General features: G+C 38.3%; 1 protein-coding gene and 1 long non-coding RNA gene across 3 annotated transcripts; one reads left to right on the plus strand and one right to left on the minus strand.

Moving 5' to 3' along the window:
- Window positions 1–2,621: 2,621 nt before the first annotated feature.
- LOC108426179 lies at window positions 2,622–5,335 on the minus strand. 2 transcript variants are annotated; one of them, XR_005129206.1, is made up of 3 exons: window positions 5,303–5,335; window positions 3,576–3,994; window positions 2,622–3,201 (listed from the first exon to the last, which is right to left on the minus strand). It is a non-coding gene; the product is annotated as an uncharacterized LOC108426179 (long non-coding RNA). The 2 variants fall into 2 exon arrangements; XR_001857754.2 differs by lacking the exon at window positions 5,303–5,335 and adding an exon at window positions 4,420–4,798.
- A 461-nt stretch (window positions 5,336–5,796) lies between these two features.
- tars1 (threonyl-tRNA synthetase 1) lies at window positions 5,797–24,577 on the plus strand. The gene is made up of 19 exons (XM_017695529.2): window positions 5,797–6,017; window positions 7,889–7,972; window positions 8,769–8,959; window positions 9,349–9,472; window positions 10,434–10,555; window positions 11,660–11,777; window positions 11,893–11,957; window positions 12,051–12,129; window positions 12,558–12,704; window positions 15,110–15,208; window positions 16,471–16,637; window positions 16,914–17,076; window positions 17,535–17,672; window positions 17,866–17,943; window positions 18,029–18,129; window positions 19,989–20,093; window positions 20,201–20,273; window positions 21,422–21,536; window positions 23,840–24,577. Exons 1-19 carry the CDS (start codon window positions 5,958–5,960, stop codon window positions 23,986–23,988), a joined length of 2,178 nt encoding a protein of 725 aa, XP_017551018.1. The 5' UTR covers window positions 5,797–5,957; the 3' UTR covers window positions 23,989–24,577.
- Window positions 24,578–24,778: the final 201 nt, after the last annotated feature.

Consider the following 24,778-nt stretch of genomic DNA (forward strand, 5'->3'; position numbering starts at 1 on the left):
TTTCCTTTCAGATCTTTTTCCCAGTTATTTCATGAAGATACCACATTGGTCTTTAGATTGTTGTTCTTTTTAATCTATGCAAGAACTCATGCATTCACTGCCAGAAGGACAAGCAAACACACAGCCATGTGTTCACGTGACGACTCTGGTGATACAGCATCACAACGCACTCGCTGGCCCACGAGCCAAGTCAAGAGCGTGGAAAATTACAAGAGCCCTCCGCCAGCCCCTCCGGTCAATCTGACACAGCTTCACCTTCTTAAGCAAGTGTCTGTGCATGAAATTGAATCTCACACTCAATCCGTGCCTGAACAGACTTTCACCTCTCCTCACTCACCTGGGTAATAAAGCGACACATTTATATGCACTTCATTCCCCCATTCTACATCTTTCATTTGTCGAAAAAAGACATGTTCCTCAGGGTATCGTGGTTATACTGTGGTTAGGGTATAATGTGGTAGAAATCAAGGCAAAGGTTTATGCAAATAGGGTGGAATTCAAACATCTGTATTTCAAACGGACGTCTGACTAAGTAAACAAACCTACATTTTCCTTGCCATTCTTAAACGTTACACACATCACTGTATGTTTTATTCGAGAGATCATGAAAGGTTTTGCTGTTCTGGTATATTTTCCTCTTAAAAAAGGCATGAGATCCAACAAGCTGTTGAGATTTTCTTCTTATTTCTATGTCACAGCAAATTAGAACCTCGCTCTCTACTATAATAAGCTCACCCACCAACTCTGCCTTCACCATTTTAAAAGTAATTTCACAGTGAACACCATTTTATATGTAAACAAGAATAAATGTGTGGCCATCTGGTGCCAAGTGCTTCCAGTGGGTCATGTTTTCAAGCATACATAGATTGCATACGCTCTCAGAAATAAGGCTATGAAACTGTCACTGGGGTAGTGCCCCTCTTGGTCTTGTCTAATCTTATGTACTTGTTCTCTGGGAAAACATATTTACGGTACATGGTTTGACCTTAAAACCACTGTTGTACCTTTGAGGGTACATTTACATTGTTTGTACCTTGATGAATGAAAAATTTACCTGCAGATTGTCTTTATTTCTAACTGTGTTGGCAAGTAAACACCTTAGTTTCTGTATTTCAGTTTAACTGGTAATATGACGTGTCCTCTGGATGGATGTTTGCATCCCTTTTGCAATTTAATGAAATCTTGAAAAATAATGCAAGTTCTAGTGACGTTTCAACTTGGAACATGGAGTTTTCTGACCTTAATCAGACTACTGATGCTAAATTGATAGGTAGGAGAAGTCTAAGGTAAGCACACATCTCTTAGATGTTTCTGGCGCATCTTCATAGGATGATTAATGCTATATTCTTGTGTGTTTGCTAAGATAGCAAGATAGTTACTATGGTGAAATTGTACTAAAGTAAAAGTAAAACTACTTTTGTAAAAGTCAACAAAAAAAGTATAACTCAATAAAACTGACTGAATATAATAAAAGTTACTGTGTGTTGGGCGTGTATAAAACGTTATTTTTAATTTCCGATCAGCTTTTTACAAAAGTGCATCAACAATTCAATTAAAGTATGAACTGAACATTGGATATTTTTAAATAGAATAAAGAATAAAAATAAGTGCTGCCACTTGTAGTGAAACTACAGCCAACACGGCCGCCTTTCACAGACTGCAATTCCCAGAACCCCTTGCTCCCTCACATGAATCAGGACTCTTCAGGATCACTGTTCAGCTTCTCCAGATTTCTAATCAATTTCACTTATTAAACTGTTTATATAACCAGTCTGTTTTTTCACTTCTCCTTGTGAAGTACTGTGACCTTGTACTGCATGCTGAGTGGACCTTCATGTCTGTTAACCTGTTCACATGTATGACCTAATTTCTATTTATGACCTTGCATTTTGTCTCACACCATTACTCAGTTTTGGATCTCTGATTCTCAGGTTCTGTATTACAACCGTGGTTTTGGATCATCCTTTTGGCATTAATGCTCTTAACTCTAGCTTCATCTGCGAGTGTCTGGTTCCACCTGTCACCTTTCCTAGAGCATTAACAAAAAAACTAAATGAAATGAAAAACATGAAATTAATATAATTAAAAACTGAAATTAAAAATTATAAAGTATACTAACAAATAACAGTCAAATATATCTGTGTGACAACAATGAAGATTTTGCAAGCAGTAGCAATGAAAGGCTTGGAAAAAAAAAGTGGAACTGAATTTAAAAAAATGGAAACATTCCCCTTCTTAGTTTAACTCAGACCATAAAATGAGGAAGACATTGGTATCATAAATGTTTAGAAGGCTCAGCACATCTGCTTACATAACAAAAATCCATAACAGCGGGAATTGTTATTATTAATTATTATTATTACTCTGTGAACTTGCTGTTCAGATTGAGCAGGAGCTGGTTTTCAAAGCCATCAGTTTAGTTACCAACTTGTTCCACATCATCCTGTGTCATTTGTTCAAGGAGAGTTTTATACCACTTAAGTAGACAAAATTATGATGCCCATGATGTTATTGTATGATTGCATGTGGTGATGTGCAGAGCACAAAGGACGAAACTTGGAGTTTGTGACACATTAAGGTACACTATTTATTAGGCACCTAATAAAACTTAAATATATCTATTATCAATTGATATTTTATTCAAACTTGCGGCAGTTCTGTATTAAAATAACAGTAAATCCTGGCCACAAGGGTGTAGCATAATCACCTGTGCAAAACAAAACAATGCATGGTCTTTCATATCATTTGTCTAAAGATGCAAGTGGTTGGTATGTTGGTACAATAAAAACCCTATCGCCATTTTTAAATACTATGAGGATATACTACAAGGTCTTGTTTGTCTACAGTCAGAGGATTCTCGTGTTTTGTGTTTGATATATATTTGCAGATGTATGGACAAACTCATCGTCTGCTCATGAATGCCTACTCTTAAGCTGCACATTGAACTGTGGCAGAAGGATTGGCGTGGCTATTAGCTCGAGGTCTTCCATCACCCCACCATCCTGAATGTCTCTGATGAGTGGCAGACACATCTTGGAGGAAGCTTTCATTCTTCTGAATTTTGCTTGTAGCCAGAAGATCACAGGAAGTAGCCATTCCATGTGTGTGTTTGTCTGAGACTAAAGGATGTTTAAAGCCTTCACCGCAGGCTTCATGACAAAACAATACTCGTTCAAGAAGTTGATTCCAGCCGGACTCAGCCTGTACAGCACAAAGCAAACGTTAATGTACGTTTGTGGGAATGCTTTAATATGAAAATGGACAGTGAGTAAAAAAACATAGAAACGTGCTTTACTCGTGACACTGATGCAAGAATGGAAATGAACAGCAGCCACCAATTAAAAGCAGGTAATCTGTGCAGACGCCAGTAAAATAGTTCAGTACACTACCATATTTAGCATTTGATTTTAATGAGGCTGGTAAAAAAGGGCAAGTACTGTAGAACTGTATAAACAGCTCAGGTCAACCGTAATTAAAGCCAATATTCCCTACTGATTTCACCATTTAACTTCCAAATGAAGATGCAAAAGGAGAGAACAGTGAACAGCTTAAAAAATAAATTTAACAGTACTCACTTTATCACACTGAATTGTTCAGACATTCCTGATGGCCTCTTCCCCATCCTGTTGCAAGATCCATGAGACTCTCTCTACAGCCATATACATCGAGTTCCATCAAGCTTGATTTGGCCAGATGAGCTGGAGCTTGCATTCATCTTCCATCTTCTTGTTTGTGTGCGCCGTGTGTTCATGCATGCATGTATGTATTGTGTTTAAGGGAAACACTCATTTAGTCTAATACAGAGCAACTTCCCATTGAAAAGTACCAAAAGATCTTAGATAGCACACAGTTTGTGTGTGTTTTGTGTGCTTGTGTGAGGTGATAATAGAAATGTTGATGGTAATTTGTTGAGATTGTGCCTCCCTCTGATATAATGATGACAGCACAACTGTTCTTAACATCACTGATTAGGATTTATTCCTAAACGTGAGAACTGTAATACAGAATTACACAAACAAAAGTCAATAAGATAAAAACAAATGTACAATTGTGCATAAATGGCTTATTTAAACTCCAATATAATACCCTTTAACTATAAAATAAATGTAAACTTATACAAAGAAATATTTCTTGTGTTTTAGAACTAACAATGGTTATTTATTCATTATGAATTAGCTCTTTGTCCTTGTCAATGATGGCCTTGTTCAATATGAACCTTTAACTTTGTTTTAAACCACATTAATATATCCTTAGCTTAACATATATGACGAAATTGCATACAAATATCCATTTGTATTAGAAACGGTTTAACTTAAGGTTTACATGAAGGTTTAGCTATGTGCCTATTAGCGACATTAGCAGCAATGCAATATTTCAACTTCACTTATACCAAATAACATATAGAAACAGAACACAAACCTCACTGGCTGCATTAAATAACACAGGGAGGGAATAGCTTCCTTTGGAGTGTTTCTTGACAGATTAAAACACCTTTTAACACTTGGCCATAACTTCAGAAAGCTGTGACAACCGAACTTTCTACTACTTGTATAATCCGTGCATATAATGGGTCCCCCCGGAAACCTTTGCAGACATATAGTTCTGCCTACATTCTTAATGTCCTTGGCGGTATGAACCAAAACGAAAGGTGTACTACATGAAAATATGCACTGCTATTGTAGGCAGTTACAGAGATAATGGTCCTTTTTATCACTTCACCAGGAGTTAAGATGAGCAGAGCATGACATTTTCATGAAAATATATAAAATTGACAAAAAAGTAACTTTTTTGGACCAAAAACTTGATTAAAAATGTGTAATACAGAAATTGAATGCTGTGGCCAAACCGTTTCACCAATTTCAATGTTGCTTTCAATGTTGGACCCAGTGAGCCTCTAAGAACTGCTGTACCAACAGAAAAACGTGAATTCCAATATTGGCATTAAGGGGTTAATCACTCTAGTTATGAATTATTATGGCTTCTATTGTGTACTAACGCCTTCAGGTTGCTAAAGTCTCAGTGTCACTCAGGATAACACTAACACTCTGGTTAGCTTGGCATTTTGGTAATTATTTCGGTAAAGTAACTTGGTAATGATCATTATTATCATTTAATAGTCCAACTGGGGTATGACATCACTCATTGCTATAAACATTAAACTGCTAAACTGATTTAGCCATAATTTAGTTTAACAGCCGGTTACCTGATATTGTTAGGCGTCTATGTTTTTGAGAAAACTTTCCAAAACAAGCTACAAGTGTTTAGTTCCATGAAAATGTTAATTTTAAAGAGCTTAATTTACCCGTTTTACAATCTTCTGTCCGTAACGCCGCCACTAGTCGCCCAAACACCGAGTTTCACGGAGACTCCAACGGCGCGGTGTACAGCCACGTAATTGGTCGTAACCCGCTGTCAATCAAAAACCCCGCCCACTACAGCAACGTCGCCTATGGCGAAAAGCAGTTCAGTTCAGTTTACGGAACAGATTCACTACAGACTGGCCGTTTCAATGAATCGAAGATTCAATAACTCGTTGATTCATAATGTAAGCTAGATCAACTTCGTCCCACGCTCTTCTAGTCTACAGGCGGGGCTGCACGTACAGGTGAACCAGCAACGGACGAAACATGCAACCGAATTTATCCTTATATGTGATACTATGTGCTACGATTCAATTAAATTATGAAAAAATAATGCAATTTTGTTAAACTTTTGTTAAACTCACACAGCGTATAACGCAGAGTGTTGAATCAGCTGGACTTGTGAATCGGTTTGACTGATTTACTGAGAAGAACCGATTCAACGAAATGATTCATTCACGAGGCGGATGTCGCTAGTTGCATCAGCATTGACTACGCTGCTGTATGCCGGTACGGGTAAAGACGTGGCTAAGAGCGGCACCAAATTGCTGTTTGTAGGGTTTTCTTGTATTATTGGTTCATATCTGTCTTCCCACGATGGCGGATGAGGCTGTTACTGAACAAATAAAAGGCCTACAAGTCGGCGAAAGTAAGCAGGTACCGTAAGAGCCAACGTACTTACACACTCAGGTTAGCCTGCTAGCTAGCTAGCTAACAGGCTTCGTTCAGTTCTCGCTGTCATTGACAGATGTTACTCTCGCCAAGTTAATAGTAAGATCGTTAAAATGTACATTGTACTCTGCTATACCGATATTGAGACATAATATCGATAACCTGCATATAGTCTAATTTAAGGCCCATAAATGGTTAGAAACCAGTGCTGTCAACTTCTCTCATTTTCTCAGGTTCTAGGTTAGCTAGTTAGATGCTTAACTAGCTAGTTAACTAACCATGTAATGATTGGGTTGACCTAAAAAGTCCAAAACCTTGGATTTTCTCATGTTTCTGTTTCATAACATTACTTAGGAAGCAAGGCTAAGGCGAGAGGTTCAGATCAGTGAGCAGCAGTTTGGTTTCATGCCCAGAAAGATTACCATAGATACAGTTTTTGCGTTGAGAGTGTTGGTAGAGAAGTACAGAGAAGGTCAGAAACACATTGCGTCTTTGTGGATCTAGAGAAGGCATATGATAGGGTGCCAGGAGAGAAACTGTGGTACTGTATGAGGAAGTCAGGTGTAGCTGAAAAGTATGTTAGGGTGGTGCAGGACATGTATGAGGATAGTGAGACTCCAGGAGGCTCCATGGACCATGATGTTTGCAGATGACATTGTAATCTGTGGTGAGAGTAGAGAGCAGGTGGAAGAGAATCTGGAGAGGTGGAGGTTTGCACTGGAGAGGAGAGGAATGAAGGTCAGTAGCTGATGTGTGACAGAATGATAGCAGCAAGAGTGAAAGGGAAGGTTTACAAGACAGTAGTGCGTCCTGTTATGATGTATGGTTTGGAGACTGTGGCTCTGTCTAAAAGACAGGAGGCTGAGCTGGAGGTGGCGGAGATGAAGATGCTGAGGTTTTGGTTGGGAGTGACAAGGATGGACAAGATTAGTAATGAGCAGATCAGAGGGACAGTGAAGGTGGAGCAGTTTGGAGATAAAGCCAGAGAGGCCAGGTTGAGATGGTTTGGACATGTGTTGAGGAGGAATAGTGGATATATTGGTCAAAGAATGTTGGAGATGGAGCTGCCGGGTAGAAGGAGAAGAGGTAGACCTCAGAGAAGGTTTATGGATGTAGTGAAGGTGGACATGGAGGTAGATGATCCGCTGTGGCGACCCCTAAAGGGAGCAGCCGAAAGAAGAAGAAGACTTAGGAAAAAACTTTATTCTTATAGGAACGTTTTTAAAAGCCCATATTTTCTTACTTTTATAAAGAGCTCGACATAATATTAATATGTAAGTATTAATAACTATGGAATGTTATATTTAATATGGCTATGTTAATATATAGTATAATATAACATTTGACATATCTGTGTTTGGGTCTTCTTATGTTACATATATATATATATATATATATATATTTATATAGATAAGAACAAATATATAAACAGAACAAATGATCATATATATATATATATATATATATATATATATATATATATATATATATATATATATATGATTATTTGTTCTGTAGACATTTGTGCAGAAACAGATCAAGATTAATTTAAGATTAACTCAAACTCACACATTTGCTTTACTGGAGTGAGCGTATTTTTGATCTTGTTTATTTTGTATGAAAATTAGTGCATACTCTAGTGTGGCATTACTGTTTATTATAATTTGGTAGATGAAGCTTTAATCCGTCTACCACTTCACTCTCATTTAATTAACATGAGGAGTCACCTCTGTGATGAGAAGGCAACAGTTTCAGGTGACTAACGCTCCTCCTTGTTACAGGAGGAGTAGCATATTTACTCTGCAGTGTCGGTAGTTGTAGTGACTCACATTCCCTCACCTATTTGTCTCTCTCAGGGTGGAACTCCAGACAAGACTGGTAAAGATGGAGCGAAAAAGAAGAACAAAGCAGCAGGAGGAGACACAGATGGCAGAACTGAGGTATCTAACTCTGGAACAGTCTCTGTGGCCCGGCTTTTGCTGGCTGACCGAACAAATTCTCAGGTTGATGTTGTGCGTTGATGCCAGCTTGGTTTCAGTTTTGCAATCTTAAAAGCATAATTTTGTTGCTTTGAGTAACTTTCTATCACTGAAAAAGTAGCTTCATAAGTGAAGGATAGAAACATTTTTGATTTAGTGTCTGTTGGTCAGTGTGTCAGCTTGGAAAAAACATCATGGTCTCTGAGCTAGCTGAGTGTTTTGCTTGTTAATAAGTGGGGTTGTAGTTAATGTTATATTTCCCCACCCAGTGGTGCATGATGATGTAATCAGAAAGATGCTTTTGAATTGTGCCATATTAAACCTGGGCTTCATTTTATCAGGAACACTAACACGGTTAGCAACAACACCTTTCACAGTGTACAAGACTGGCATTTCCAAATGGTGTCAAAGATAAAAAAACAAAAATGGTGAGGTTTTCTGAAGAGAGTAGAAAAAGGCTAGGCTTAGATCTTTCATTGTCAGATGCCTTCACTGGTTTATTGTGTTTTAGGAGGATCTTTTCGACCCCAAATGAGAATTATTATAAATGGTGCTGCCATAGCAAGTCTTACATTTGACATATCTGTGTTTGGGTCTTCTTATGTTACTTTTTAGAAGGATACTATTAGAGGATACTATTCCCATAATAGTGACTGTAATTCCACACACCAGCCTTCTGTCTTCAACATTTCATCACAGGGATTAAGAACTTTCATTTTCTGGGCATAATGAGTATATGTTCCTCTCGTTCCCATAGCTTAGTCCCCCACCTCAATATATAGAAGAGCGTCTGGTCCTGTACAACAAGCTGAAAGCTGAGCATGATGCTTTGATGGCGGAGAGGGCAGAGAAGGACAGCAAGCCCATCAAGATCACCCTTCCTGATGGAAAAGTAGTGGATGGGGAGTCCTGGAAAACCACGCCATACCAGATCGCCTGTGGCATCAGGTTAGAGAAATATGGCTGAAAAGAAATTATTCGTTTTAGTTATGGTCCTTTGGGTAACATTGCATGTGCATTTTGAATTTTCGCATTTCACCATAATTTAGGTCGATTCTGAATTATTTTGCAAAATAGACTGAACACAAATACGACTAGAGGCACTATTTACACAGTAGCAGAAAATAGCCAGATGATTTTACTTTGGCCACAGAATAAGTGCATACTTTATAGTCAGTTACACATTTGAGTGGTAACGAATAAAGATGATTGAGCTTATAATAATTTGACCATGACTCAGAAGGAGTTTTACAGAGTTTATATATGGCTGATAGGGTCTTTTTGTGATGTAACCTGAGACTATATTTTCTGTGCTCTGTCAAACCATCTATACACAGCCAAGGCCTCGCTGATAACACTGTGATTGCCAAAGTGAACAATGCTGTGTGGGACCTGGACAGACCATTGGAGGGAGACTGTAGTCTGCAGCTGCTTAAGTTTGATGACGAGGAGGCACAAGCTGTAAGTCCACAGTAGTTCACTATTTCTTTTTTCCAGTGTGCTTTACGGCTGAGTGATTTAGATTAGTCATAATTTGGACTTCTCACAAGCAATTGTTGCTTATTTCTCCATGGAGCAGCAAAAACATAATACTTAAAAGAATTTATTACATTTCAATATAATTGAAAATGGAACTTTGAGTCTTCTGTATGCAGGATTAAAGTGTGAAACATTCAGTTTAAAGCATTTAAACATTCAGTTCAGGATTTTTAAAGCATTTATAACATTTTAAAGCCTAACAGTGGTCTGATAAAGCACTGATGTATTGGCCAAATGTGACTGATCCACTGCAGATACTGTTTCCAAAACAAAATTCGAATGAAATTCTTACAGCTAATAATTAAAAATGATCACATTACATATAAACCTGTTTGTTTAAGGACATGAAACAAGTGTTTCTTTGCAAACATGAAATGTGCTGCGTGTTTCTCTCCAAAGAGCTGCAGCATGTCAAAATAAAAGTGTGATTTTGAGATAAGAAGATCTGCATACCTCATGTAATGTGCAACTACAATTACAGAGTTCATTTAACTATAGTCCTCTAAATATAGATACAGAATTAAACCGAATATATATAAAATATGTTCTTCAGGTATAACAAAACATTGCATGAGGTATACAGAGTATAAAATAAAGAAAACATTATTTCCGTATTTTATGGTGGTGCATATCCTGAATTAAGGTATCGGAATCAGTATCAGGGCAGGATAAAGTCAGATTGATGGAGCCCTAAGTACTTGTTGTACTGTTTTTAACTTAAAGGAATGTTCCAGCATATATAACATAATCTAACATATAACAGTTGATTAACACACTGTTTTCAGCATTTCCCTGTACTTAGTGAACATCAGTAAACAGCTGTCTGCACCTGCTTATTGACTTGAAATGACATCACCACTGTATTCATTTTAACTGTCTTTAGGTCTACTGGCACTCCAGTGCCCACATTATGGGGGAGGCCATGGAGAGAATCTTTGGAGGCTGCCTGTGTTACGGACCCCCCATCGAGAGCGGCTTCTACTATGACATGTATCTTGAAAATGAGTAAGTTGAGATTAATATTTTTTAGCATTCCACATAACACCAGCAATGCACGCATTTCTGAACAGGGGTATTCTAAAGAATCATACTTAACAAAGAAACTTCTCCACTCATTTTGATTTTTCAGTCATATAAGAAGTGTTAATTCTTAATTGTTTCTTTCAAAGGTTCATTCAAAATTACAAAAGGGATTTGTAGTGAAAAAGCTTAGAGCAACAGGAGGTTCAGAGTGTCCAGGTTGATTTAGTGGAAGATGTACATGTAACTTTTTTTCAATAAGTTCTTAAAATTGATGGATTTCTTCATAAGTCTGGTTCAGAGCAGTTTAACACACACTAGAGTAACAGAGTAATTTAGCAGTTATTTTAATCGTTTTCTTTTGACACCATTTCTGACACTAATGCTGAAAAAGTTTCTATTCAGTCTGTCTAACACTTTCGGTTTCCTATAGCCGAGAGACTGTAGCATACTTTGCATAGCATTTATATGGGAGGCAAATTGTTAGTCAGTTGTTTACTAGCTAGTCAGATAACCATTGTGAGTGAAATATGTGACAGGGCCTGAATAGTGAGTAGGATTTTGAGCTGCATTCCATTCTTTCACCACGAGGTCAGGTTTTTAAGTCTAATAAATTCATTTGTCAAAGGTTGAATATTAAGTAGATGCTTAAGAAATTAGAATTTCAAAGCGTGTTCTGCCAGTCTGTTTGAATATAGTTTGAAGAGATTGGTTATAAACACTTATTTGACCTTTTGTTTGGCTGGGAGTTTTCCTCTGGCTTCAAATTAGTGTGAGGGAGGAAATAATAAGTGCTGTTATTTTCTTACTGAAAGCCAATTTATGCTAATGATATTCTAGGAGATGATTTGACTGTCAAGCTGCACCTTGTTTGTGGTTTAGATGTGTCAGTTCCAGAAAAGGTTCTCCAGAGTGCTAAATGAGGTGACTGGTAATGGAGAAAGTTTGTTGCGTTGGTGGCAACCAGGAGATGTTTGGCATCCCTTTTTTTCACCACTGTCTGGGTTTATTTATTTATTTCCAGGACTTTATATTTATTCATGAATGCTGAACTGTTTCTATCTTATTCTTTCCTGCTCTCTCCCTCAGAGGTGTATCGAGTAATGACTTCCCCTGTCTGGAGAACCTGTGTAAGAAGATCATCAAGGAAAAGCAGCCCTTTGAGAGGCTGGAAATAAAGAAGGAGACTCTGCTAGAAATGTTCAAGGTAGGAGCTGTGCCTTTTACTGAGCGGGGGAAAGGGAACCCGTGAAAGGGCACCTGTAGTAAGGCACCAGTAAAGTTCTGCACCAGTAAAGTTTTTGCTTCCGTGTCATCTGCAGTACAACAAGTTTAAGTGCAGGATCCTGAATGAGAAAGTTACCACCCCAACAACTACTGTTTACAGGTAGGACTGTGATAGAACTTCTCTTATACATTCACCATGGTACTGTTTACTGATCATGTAATGATTTGTCCCCCCCCCCCCCCCCATGTGAAGGTGTGGCCCCTTGATTGACCTGTGCAGAGGGCCCCATGTAAGAAACACCGGAAAGATCAAGGCTTTGAAGATCCATAAGGTACAGACTTACGTTTTGATATGATGTTAAAGTAGATGAATCTAACATTCTGTTGTCAACATTCCAGAAACATTTCACAACTTCCAAAACTGTAAAAAAAGGAAAAAAAAACACTTGGAAATTAAGAACATTAACGTAAATTAATGCAATGAGATTTTATTCCAAGTAATTTTTAAGCATTTCTGTTGGTCCGGTTATGATGAAATGTTACACAATAAAAAGGGCAGCTGGAATTTTTAGTTGGTGTAAATGAAAACTGAAAAAATGGGCGTGATGTGACATGACCATCTGCACTATTTATTTTTCCAATAGTTTCTGGCTACTAGCATTATTGAGGTCCTGCTGCTTATATGGAACTGTGCCCATGATACTTCAGTATAGTTATTATTGTCTGACTGGTGACCCTTTAACATTTGTGACTGCTACAGAACTCCTCTACATACTGGGAAGGTAAGGCAGACATGGAGAGCCTGCAGCGAGTCTACGGTATCTCGTTCCCTGACCCCAAGATGCTGAAGGAATGGGAGAAATTCCAAGAGGAGGCCAAGAACAGGGACCACCGCAAACTGGGACGGGTATGGATTTGCATACGTGTGATTTATGCATACCTGTTTCTTACTTGGTCTCATGACACCAGGTGTAATCAGTTATGTTTTAATAGGTTAGGTATCTGCTAGAGCTTGATCCAGTCCAGGGTCTTTGTTTCTTTTTTGCACTCTTTGCTTTGTTGTTATTGAGTTACCTTAAACGGATATTATTCCACAACCTGCAGTAGTGAGGAGCTTTTTCAGAAGGTAACACTGGGTTTTAAATGTCTTCTGTGTTGAACTGTTGTGCGGAGGAAGCCTAAACTGTGCAATATCGGCAGATCCAGTGTTCATCTAAACTTGGCCTTGTAAAATGTAAGCACACTGCTAGACTCTTTTGTGTCTCTTGCTGTGAACAGCATGCCACCAAAATCATGTGTTAAATACACTTACTATGTTTTAAATCTCAAGTCGTGGGCAGTTACAAACAAAACTACCATGAAAATGTTGCGCCTTAGACGACTTGCTCCATTTCTTGTTTAACTACTGCATGTGCATTAGAGCTGTATGAACTCAAAGCATGTTCACCACCCTATAAAATGACTTATAAGAAATCCAGTGAAACTAAAGCTGTTCAGAGTGTGTAATACTTTTGAAATGAGAAAAAAAGTGATTTAACTGCATATTTATGTGACTTCTATACACAATCAAATCATTCAGTCAGATGTTTTGAAAACGTAGGCTTTAAAAAAAAGAAAACATATTAGTCCAGAATGTCACAATATGCACACGGTAAAATGAACTGATTTCACTGTAGGATTCATTTACAGTCGCATATTTAATATTAAAATACTCATCACTCATGTGTTTGCACAGACTTGATGGCAGCAGATTTTGCAAGCTTCCACTGCTACAAATTTGGAGAATAATTGACTAAGATGATTATGCTATTGCTTACATTCACTTATATTTTTATAAATATAAGGGTGAGTTTTTTAGGACTGAGAGATGTTGAGGGATGTCTTCTACCAAAGACAAACTTCATGGTATAACAAACTAGCAGCAATAAAGCTGCAAATAACTCCTCTGTGACACAATTTTTCTCCATTGTCCACTGTTTTGTCCCCAGCTGTTAAGAACAGCAAAGCCCTTTTTACTGTGAACACCATTTTCCAGACACTCATTAAGCCCTGACCTACAGGATTTCCAATAGAGAATCACCATTAGTCCAGTTTATCCCAGGTCTGAGTTCAGTGTTAGTGTGGGGGAAAAGCGAACCTCAGTAATGAAATGGCCCGCCGTATCGAACAGTTGGTGAGTGGTGGACAGTGTGAGACAGGAGAGGCTGCCAGAAGCTAATGTAATAGTGATATGCTTTGCAGTATATTAAACCACAGTCATAAACTCTTAAATGAATGAAAATTCAAATTTACACTGTGTCCCCCTTACTCAAAATGTAGTCACTCAGCCAGGACATGCCTGGTGTCCAAAAGTTGTTTTTTTTTTTAGTTTACACTAAAAACATCAACAAAAAACCTAAGAACTCAAGAACTTTGGATACCAGACTTGTCTTAGCTGATTGGCTACATTTGGAGCAAGAGATAAAGTATTATACATTGGACGTGTCTCCAGACTATGCTTTTCATGTAACATGCTTCATGATTGGTCTGTTTTATTTTGCTCAAAATAATTTATTTTTCAAAAATTGAGTTTTTGTGAATTCTTCAATTCATCCTAACACCCCCACCTCACTTGTTTGGAACGTGTGAGACTTGTCACACTATGAACATGATTTGTTAGATGCTGCAGCGATATTGGTACTACAAAGCCCAATTTTGTGATAATGCTGTCCAAATAGTGCATTGTGCAGTACTGCTAGGTGCGCTAATGACTCAGGCTGTAATCTGGCCATGCTCTGATTTGAGCTGTAGTGTGTGGAGACTCCCTGTGCTCCTGTGGCCTCTCTATTAACCACCGACGGGCCTGGTGGGGGGTCTGTATGGGGAAAGCTGGCAGATGCCCGTCTCCTTAATGTGCCATCTGCCAGCGGGCACGCCGATGGGCACACAGGGAGCGCTTTGTTACAACAAAACAGAGAGAGCTAATCAGGCACGCCTGACTGTGTTCCTCCTATGTTCCTTTTTCTGACTCCTTTCTGATACTTCTTTCTTCTTGCCTTTTATTCTCTCTCTCACTTTCTCCCTTTCTCTTCATTTATGCTTATTTCCCTTCTCTTCATCTCTTTCTCCCTCTCTCTGTCCTCTTTTTCTTTGCCTTTCGCTTTTACTATGTTCTCTCGCTGTCTCTTTTTCTTCCTCCACCCTTCTCATTCTTTTTCATTCTCTCTCTCTCTCTCTCTCTCTCTCTCTCTCTCTCTCTCTCTCTCTCTCTCTCTCTCTCTCTCTCTCTCACACATATACCAAGACAGTCTTTCTGTTGTTTCTCTTTTCCAGGAGCAGGACTTGTTTTTCTTCCATGACCTCAGCCCTGGTAGCTGTTTCTTCCTCCCAAAGGGAGCGTTCATCTACAACACATTGGTGGAGTTTATAAGGGTAAGCTTCCTATCCTCGTTATCCAGTATTGATAATGGTCGAGATTACTGTGCTCTTCAGAGCAAATCCTGACATTTGTGAGACTGGGATATCAGACTACACTAAATTACAGTTTTAATGACCGGGAGGTTAACTTCAGGGGGCAACCACTGAATGTGTCCGAACAAAGCAGTGTGTGTTCATTAACTTTGAGCACTGCAGATTTTTGCCTCTCAGTAGTCTGATGTAAAGAGTACATTATCTTTGCTGCAGAAATGTAAGATTACAGGGGGTCCTCGGGTTACCACGTTGATCCGTTCCTATGTCACGTCGTAACCGATTTTTGGTGTAAGTCGGAACATACGTACATACTGTACGTAAATACTGTAAGCACTTTTCCTATCCTAACACCTATCCTAACACAGTACTCTGCATAATTATCAAAAAACACATTAAGGAAATATAAAATACGTTTAGTAATGAAATGAAACAGTAATAAAAACAGTAGGATGCGATCTTTATCTTTTATAATCGTAGCGACAGTCGAATGACTAAGTCCAAGCGACTGGCCAATGTTTGTCGCTGTTTCCCCCTTATTGGATCGCTTAACGATATCTAATTTTACTTTCATGGTGATGGCTTTCCTCTTCTTCGATGCATTCGCTCCATTTTATTTTTAACCCAACAGTATTAGAGAACTAGTCATTAGAAAGTGCATTACTGAAACCTCTCCAGCCACACATAATGAACTGTGACCTGTATCTTAATATGACTTGATCATTTGTGTTAGCTGATATGGTCAATATTGAAATGTATTCTAGCACTAAAACACAATCCAACATGTCCAACACTATTTACATAGTTAGTTGCTGAATGAAATGGTATATCAGGGTAGAGCTGGATTAGGCTGTATTCAGTCATCCTTGCTCCTTTTAAACTTTTAAAACAATGAAATATGTAGACATGCCATAGCCATTGAATTGGGTATTGTTGGAGGAAAACACAGCACACCTTGGCATTTTTGTTCTGAATCAGTAACAGCAACAACATGTAGCATGACTGTGTCTGTTAGCAGATGTTATTACATTACTGTGAGGTTAGTTCTCACAGGACTATTTTCAAGGTCAGCCAAATACATGTCATTCATTACATAATTATTACAGCTCAGATAGTGTCTCTGGAGTCATTACAGTGTTCCCCAAAGCCGTTGAGCTCATCTATCCCAAATTATGATCAGTGTTTTACTGTGGAGGTTTGTGACATCACCTTTGTCTGATCCACAGAGTGAGTACAGGAAAAGGGGGTTTCAGGAAGTGGTCACTCCAAACATTTACAACAGCAAGCTTTGGCAGACCTCTGGCCACTGGCAGCACTACAGTGAGAACATGTTTTCCTTTGAGGTGGAGAAGGAGATCTTTGCCCTCAAACCCATGAACTGTCCTGGACACTGGTATGAGCTCATTGTATGGCATAGTGATAAATGGATAGTAAATATAGTGAAAAATTCCCACAAGCTTTTATGGAAAAATACAGTGTCAGATATGAATCACATTTGTTACTATACATGACCAATCATGCTCATAAGAAATAAACTGATGCAGCTGTGTTGCAGTTTTTAACTATACAAACTGTAAGATGGATGCATGAATGCCCTTTTGGCACAAAAGTTAGTACATAAGCTTAGTTCAGTTACTACACTGCATCTTCTAACTTGTCTTTTCTACAGTCTGATGTTTGACCATCGGCCACGCTCTTGGAGGGAGCTGCCCTTGCGGCTGGCTGATTTCGGGGTCCTGCACCGTAACGAGCTCTCTGGAGCCCTGACCGGTCTGACCCGCGTCCGCCGCTTCCAGCAGGACGACGCCCACATCTTCTGCTCCATGGACCAGGTGCGACCTGCAGATCCGACCACATACTACTTTCTTTCTCTCAGCTCAAAGATTAAATGCTGCTGATATTATGTAGTGTAGATATTTGGTGTTTTTTGAGCTGCTTAACATGGAACAAGCAGCAGCGAGCAGCAAAAATTGATGACAGAGCTTGATGTTTAAGAACAAGATGTGAAATACTCTTTTTGGCTAATTCATTTATGTTCTTTTGATCTTCTTGTTCACTACAAATTTTGTTTCTCAAGTATCTAAGCGCTTTATTACCAATGACATGTCTCATATTCTCATAGTTGTTTGCAAAGGTTTTGGCACCCCTGCTCAAATTACATTTTGTTCATGTCCTAAGTGAAAATAAGTTAACACCTCCTCCATAGAGAACACACTTTATGGTGTTATTAATGTATCAGAAATGTTTGGAGTCATTCTTTAATTAATTATTGAAAACTTTAATCAATCAGATTGAGTCAGAGATTAAGGGCTGTCTGGACTTCTTACGTACTGTGTACGACGTGTTCGGGTTCACCTTTAAACTGAACCTCTCCACCAGACCAGAGAAGTTCCTTGGGGAACCAGAAGTGTGGGATCAAGCTGAAAAGGTAACAGTTAGATATCAGCTCAGTGCTACTGACAGCTTAACCACTCTCAACAATCGATAAAGTTTAAGGAATTAAACTAATTTGCATTGTAAACACTGATCATTTCAAAACAGTTAAAATTAATAGTGGTACATTCCAAAAGGAGTGGTGCTCCAACATTGATAACACTTTTATTTACTTCTGCCCTCTACAGCAACTTGAGAACAGCCTGAATGAGTTTGGTGAGAAGTGGGTGTTGAACCCAGGAGATGGTGCTTTCTACGGACCCAAGGTAACAACTGTCTTTGGACATTAACTCTGAATTCATAATATATGAACTAGCGTCTTATTTTTGTATATTAATCTGTATGTTTCAGATTGACATTCAGATTAAGGATGCTATTGGTAGATACCATCAGTGTGCCACTATTCAGCTGGACTTTCAGCTACCAATCCGTTTCAATCTAACCTTTGTCAGGTAAACTACAGCCTGTATTTTTTCCAGACCTTTTTGTTGTTTTTTTTAATTGCATGCCTTACTGCCAATACATCTTACAACCCCAATTGAAGTTAAGATGTTGTGTAAAACAAATAAAAACAGAATGCGATGATTTGCAAATCCTTTTTTAACCTATATTCAATTGAATACACTACAAAGACAAGATATTTAATGTTTAAACTTTATTGTTTTTTGCAAATATTCACTCATTTTGAATTTGATGCCTGCAACAAGTTTCAAAGAAGTTGGGACAGGGGCAACAAAAGACTGGGAAAGTTGAGGAATGCTCAAAAAACACCTGTTTGGAACATTCCACAGGTGAGCAGGTTAATTAGAAACAGGTGAGTGTCATGATTGGGTATAAAGGGAGCATCCCTGAAAGGCTCAGTCGTTTACAAGCATGGATGGGGCGAGGTTCACTACTGTGAACAACTGTGTGAGCAAATAGTCCAACAGTTTAAGAAGAACGTTTCTCAATGTGCAATTGCAAGGAATTTAGGGATTTCATCATCTACAGTCCATAATATCATCAAAAGATTCAGAGAATCTGGAGAAATCTGTGCAAGTAAGCAGCAAGGCAGAAAACCAACATTAAATGCCCGTGACCTTCGATCCCTCAGGCGGCACTGCATTAAAAACCCACATCATTCTGTAACGGATATTAACCACATGGGCTCAGGAACACTTCAGAAAACCACTGTCAGTGAACACAGTTTGTCGCTCCATCTACAAGTGCAAGTTAAAACTGCCATGCAAAGCGAAAGCCATATATCAACAACACCCAGAAACGCTGCCAGCTTCTCTGGGCCCGAGCTCATCTGAGATGGACTGACGCAAAGTGGAAAAGTGTCCTGTGGTCTGACGAGTCCACATTTTAAACTGTTTTTGGAAATCATGGACGTCGTGTCCTCCGGGCCAAAGAGGAAAAGGACTGTCCGGATTGTTATCAGTGCAAAGTTCAAAAGCCAGCATCTCTGATGGTGTGGGGGTGTGTTAGTGCCCACGACATTTGTAACTTGCACATCTGTGAAGGCACCATTCATGCTGAAAGGTACATACAGGTTTTGGAGCAACATATGCTGCCATCCAAGCAACGTCTTTTTCAGGGACGTCCCTGCTTATTTCAGCAAGACAATGCCAAGCCACATTCTGCACGTGTTACAACAGCGTGGCTTCGTAGTAAAAGAGTGTGGGTACTAGACTGGCCTGCTTGCAGTCCAGACCTGTGTCCCATTGAAAATGTGTGGCGCATTATGTTGCGCAAAATACGACAACAGAGACCCCGGACTGTTGATCAACTGAAGTTGTATATCAAGCAAGAATGGGAAAGAATTCCACCTACAAAGCTTCAACAATTAGTGTCCTCAGTTCCCAAACGCTTATTGAGTGTTGTTAAAAGGAAAGGTGATGTAACACAGTGGTAAACATGCCCCTGTCCCAACTTCTTTGGATAGTGTTGCAGGCTTAAAATTCAAAATGAGTGAATATTTGCATAAAACAATAAAGTTTATCCGTTTGAACATTATCTTGTCTTTGTAGTGTATTCAATTGAGTATAGGTTGAAAAGGATTTGCAAATTGTTGTATTTTGTTTTTATGTTTTACACAATGTCCCAACTTCGTTGGAATTGGGGTTGTATACTTGTCACTTTCTTTCTCATGTTCCTTACCCATTTTCTTCAGTATCTTAAAATCTGTAGTCTAATCCTGTAATAAATGCAACAGTGACACCTTTTGGTTGCCTGATATTACTACATGCATTTTTACAGGCACTTGACCTTTACTATTGACTCTGAAATCATTTAGTCTGCACTTACCTGTTAATGTTTCTTTCTACAGCCATGATGGAGATGATAAAAAGAGGCCAGTGATCATTCACAGAGCCATTTTGGGTTCTGTGGAGAGGATGATTGCCATCCTGACAGAAAACTACGGTGGGAAGTGGTATGTACTAACAAGACAAATCATGTTGAATATAAACAGTTTTAATCAAAATATCTAAATTAAAGTTTATGGTGACTAAAGAACGTTACTTTTTTCTTTTGGGATAGGCCTTTTTGGCTTTCTCCACGTCAGGTTATGGTTGTGCCTGTTGGACCCACTTGTGAAGAGTACGCCCAAAGGGTAAAGTTAATAATTCTGTAGTTATTTATTTATGATCATCCAAGTACTTTCATAGTCATCCAATAACATTTACATTCAGTTTACATTTGTGTTTAAACAGTTTCAAGTCTGCATTTGTGCCTTATCCTTTATTTGAGTTGTTCAGTATAAAAATTACAAAAAAAATTATTTCACCAAAGGTTTAATTCCAATTTTTTAAAAAAACTTCTGCTTTTAAACACAAACATGGTATTGATTGATAGTGTATAATCTGTGTCTAATCACCTTTAACTGAACCCATTGTCAACAGTGAAAACAAAGCATCTGGGTTCTGTCTGTCACAGTAAAGTGGGTGTTGGTGAAATTTTATCTGAGCCACACCTATCTGTGGTATTATCTGTAATCTATAGAATTATTTCTAACATTGTAACACACAAAACCTCTGAAATAGAATTAAATCTTGACCTCAGAACTGAAAGTTGTGTCAAACCTGAACATATTTGTTGATATGCCCTGAAACCCGTGCATGAAAGCTGTGCATGTAGTGCAAACTAGGGTTGGGCGGTATAAAGAAGTATGATGCTTTTTTGCCATCTCATCCTGTGTAAAATTTTAATTAAATTATAGTTTTACCAAACTCAGGCAACAACAGTGCACAATTTTTAATACTGTATTCAATAAATGTCAGATGATCTGTCTAACAGTTTTTAAATGCTAAACAGTTCTGCAAACTAGGAGAGTGGTGCTGGTTAGCACTTTATATAAATGCCAAAGTCAGTCATGTTCTGTGCTGTGGATAGTCATCGCTGAACTACTTTCATACTTAAGACCACTACACACCAGTCCCACAACATCCAAACATTCAAAACCACTTTTTTAAGGTTCGCACACTGGCACCAGTGCTTATTTAGTCCAGACATAGAACAGAAATTTTACCTGTCATCATTTGAAATTCAGTCATCATTTCTAAATATTGGTTTCATTTTTAAAAACTGTGGTATACTGTATTACTGTCATACAGCTCCAACCCTAGTCTTAATATTATTATAACAAATAAATGCAAGAAACATGTTCAGGCACTCATTATTTTTGCTGTATTGTTATGCCATTACGTTCCTAGCATGTACACAAAAAGGTTAATGGCAAGTATGTACATCTTCCCTGTTTAGGTTTGTGAGGAGTTCCACAATGCTGGCTTGATGACAGATGTAGACCTGGACCCAGGCTGCACTCTAAATAAGAAGATCAGAAATGCGCAGTTGGCTCAGTATAACTTCATCTTGGGTAAGCGATTAGACGCCTCTCCTCAGTAGGTCAGAAAATTGACACTTCCTCAGGTCTGTGAATTATAGTCTACACTGTTTAGAATTCAGATGAGGAACTGAAAGTTGAATTTGACCAGAATTGTAAGCTGAAATATTTGTATTCTTCTTGAGGAGTTTTTCCTTGGTTGGGCTGTTTTGAAGAACAAGACATTAATACATGCTGTACTACACATGGACTAGCAGCTCTAATTGCTTTTTGTAAAACTTGGAAAGCAAAGGCGGAATCATGGACTCTAAACTGGCAAGCCTTCAGTTGCTTGTAGTAATCCACTGATTATCCTCCCCTTGCAGATTGCACCATGTTCTGCTGTTTTCACACATTGTAATTTGGGAAATGGGCATTCGTTTGAAATAATGTTGAGTTCCAACAGTTGGTATTTGTAGCTTTATCAAAGACGAAAAGTTTGTTCTGTGATAGTGTACTCAATACAATCTGATCTGCTGCCAGTGAGGCATCCTGTAGGGTTTTCATGAATATGAACTTTTAGGTAGAATTTGACTGTTTTTGTTGATTAAAGATTAGCAACATGTACCAAATCCCTAATCCTCACCCAGCAATGTTGGGTGAGGATTAGTTTTCAATATTATGTACCACATGAGTCTTTTTATTGCAGTGTTCAAATAATAGAAAAGAGCTTCTTCACATCGGTTTGTTGTGATAAATTGTCATTTTATGTCGGAGTGCTTTTCAGAGCATATTGTGGATATCATTAGAATGAATGAATAAATCATTGTATTCATAGAATTTGATAGTATTTTTTAAAATGTCAGTACTTTTTTTCATCAAAACTCATCAAACCTCAGAAAAATTAAATATGATGTATATTGTGTATTATGAAACATCTTGGAGTTATAGCCCATCCTGTTTGCATTAGTTGGATTAGGTCTCAGTAAATGCGTTTACATTCACGTAATAATCCAATAAATGCAGAAAATCAGGTTTTGTTGGTCATTTGTTTAATTCATTTACATGCAATTGGATAATCAGATAATGGGAAAACTGTGTGTGTCAGGCAGTAACAGATTTCTGCTTTTAACCCTCCAATAAACCCAGAATAAGAATGATGTGAGAAAATTCTAATTTTTTTTTTTTTGAGTTTTTTTTTTTTTTTTTTTGTGTAATATAAATAAACTGGATGTCACTTACACATATATACAGCCTATACAAGATTATATATTATATAATTTCGTGAAGCACATAGTTTGTTTCACTATCCAAAAGTGTACTCTAAAAGTGTTTTGTTGCCATTTTATAGGTGCTGCTTGCTGTTTCGGTGACAGTCCTACCCTCTGTTTGTGCACTTGCACAGACTAAGAAAAACTGATTACTAAGCTAAAATCCAGATCTCTGTATTGGATTTCTTGAAATCGTGTGCTGTTCACATGACCACTTCAGTAACCAGATAACTGCCTAAAATCCAGTATGCGTTTAAATGCACTCAGTGTTGCATAATATGCAACATTAGACGTCACTGGTAACCTGCCAAGAATATCTACTTGGATCACCAAGAGCTTTGACAGACGCTATAGTCACAAAACAAATTGCAAAGTTTGAAATAGATATAACAATAAATAAGATGTACAGTGTACAACAAGATGTACTTACCCCAAATTTAGTCAACCAGCCAAGACGTATTTGGTCTGAAATTTATGTATTCTTTATTTTTGCCCTGGAACTAGAAGTCAAATGTAGCTAACAGTTAAGGGAAGTATGTATTCCACCAATTAGCTTTGTAGGAACTTCATGTCTAATAATGCTCAAATGTGCTTCAGACTGCCTTGTTTAAGTGTTTAAGCGATCTCAGACAGACTTGCTTATATGTTTTCTGACTCTACGTGACTCTGTGTACTTTTGTTTATTTTTATTGACATCCTCTGTTAGTTCTAGTGTTAGTATATTGCATATCTAAAAACAGTTCCAGCAGACATCTTAGAGCTGGAATTTCATTCAGATTTTCCTGTTTTTTGAAACAACAGAATTTAGACATGGAGTTTTCACAGTAGTAACTGATTATAAGCTTCCATTACTTGTTAGCTACATTAGCCTTGTAACTAAACAAGGAGACTTCACACCAGTTATGTTGGCTGGTGGACTGTATTTTAAATAAGGAGAAAATTCTGCAGATTTGTCAGTCTGTAATTTTAATGATGGTTATTTACCTTTGGAGCTTGCTATAAATCTATAGTGCACGGTGCAGTTGACTCGTGTTATTATATTAGGATGTATTTAACTCTTCTTTTCCCTTCCAATTTCATGTTCAGTGGTGGGCGAGAAGGAGAAAAGCAGCGATACGGTGAACGTCCGCACTCGGGACAACAAAGTCCACGGGGAGAGGAGCCTGACAGAATGCATGGAACGCCTGAAACAACTGAAGGCAGCAAGAACCCGCAATGCTGAAGAGGAATTCTGAGCCTGTCGGCTATCTGACATAGAGTTCAGGATCTCAGGGATGGGACATTACATGCTGAGGCTGTGGGCAAAACTGTCCTTGCAAAAAGCAAATAATAATGTTTCTGTACTGCTGCTAGATCCATCATGCTCTGATCCCTTTTCTCCCAGGCTGCAGCTAACAGCAGCTCTGGTAGTTAGCAGCTGTCAAGCAGGTAACAGTACTCATTTAGTTAGTTTCTCAATAATAATGAAGAAATTCCCTCTATGTCTATCGAAAGTGAATTAAATTGTGTCCTGCAGGCCCAGCTGGTAGTCCGTCCCTGAGAAAACCATAGTTAAATCACAGCTATTACACATTTTGCATCAAAGTAGTTTTTTTCTTCTATGGAACCAAATGGAAGTCTCAGAATCTGTCATGTAAAATCCTCCAAATGAAATGTTTTCAGAGGGGATGCTGTGGGGAATGGTCTGTTTTTGTCAAATTGCTGTAGTTATTGGGAAAGGGACTTTCTCCTCTTGTCTCCTTTTGTACACCTGATTATGATACCGTAAAATAGCAGTCTTAAAAGGTCTTCTGCAAATAAAATAAATCTTATTCTTCCAATGTTCACTTGTGGTTTGAATGGGTGTGCTTAGCTTAGCATAAAGGCTACACAAACAGGAAGGATCCTGAGAGCTGAACACAGTAAACCAAAGAGTCTTTCACTTTCGGTTAAGACAGTGCGGCCATTTGATTTCTCAGAAATGGTCGAGTGGCTGAGCGCTGTAGTTAACAGGCTCGTCTGTGTGGAGAAATAAGCGACAGGAGA

Source organism: Pygocentrus nattereri, chromosome 20, assembly GCF_015220715.1.
Source record: "Pygocentrus nattereri isolate fPygNat1 chromosome 20, fPygNat1.pri, whole genome shotgun sequence".
Taxonomy (NCBI): Eukaryota; Metazoa; Chordata; class Actinopteri; order Characiformes; family Serrasalmidae; genus Pygocentrus; species Pygocentrus nattereri.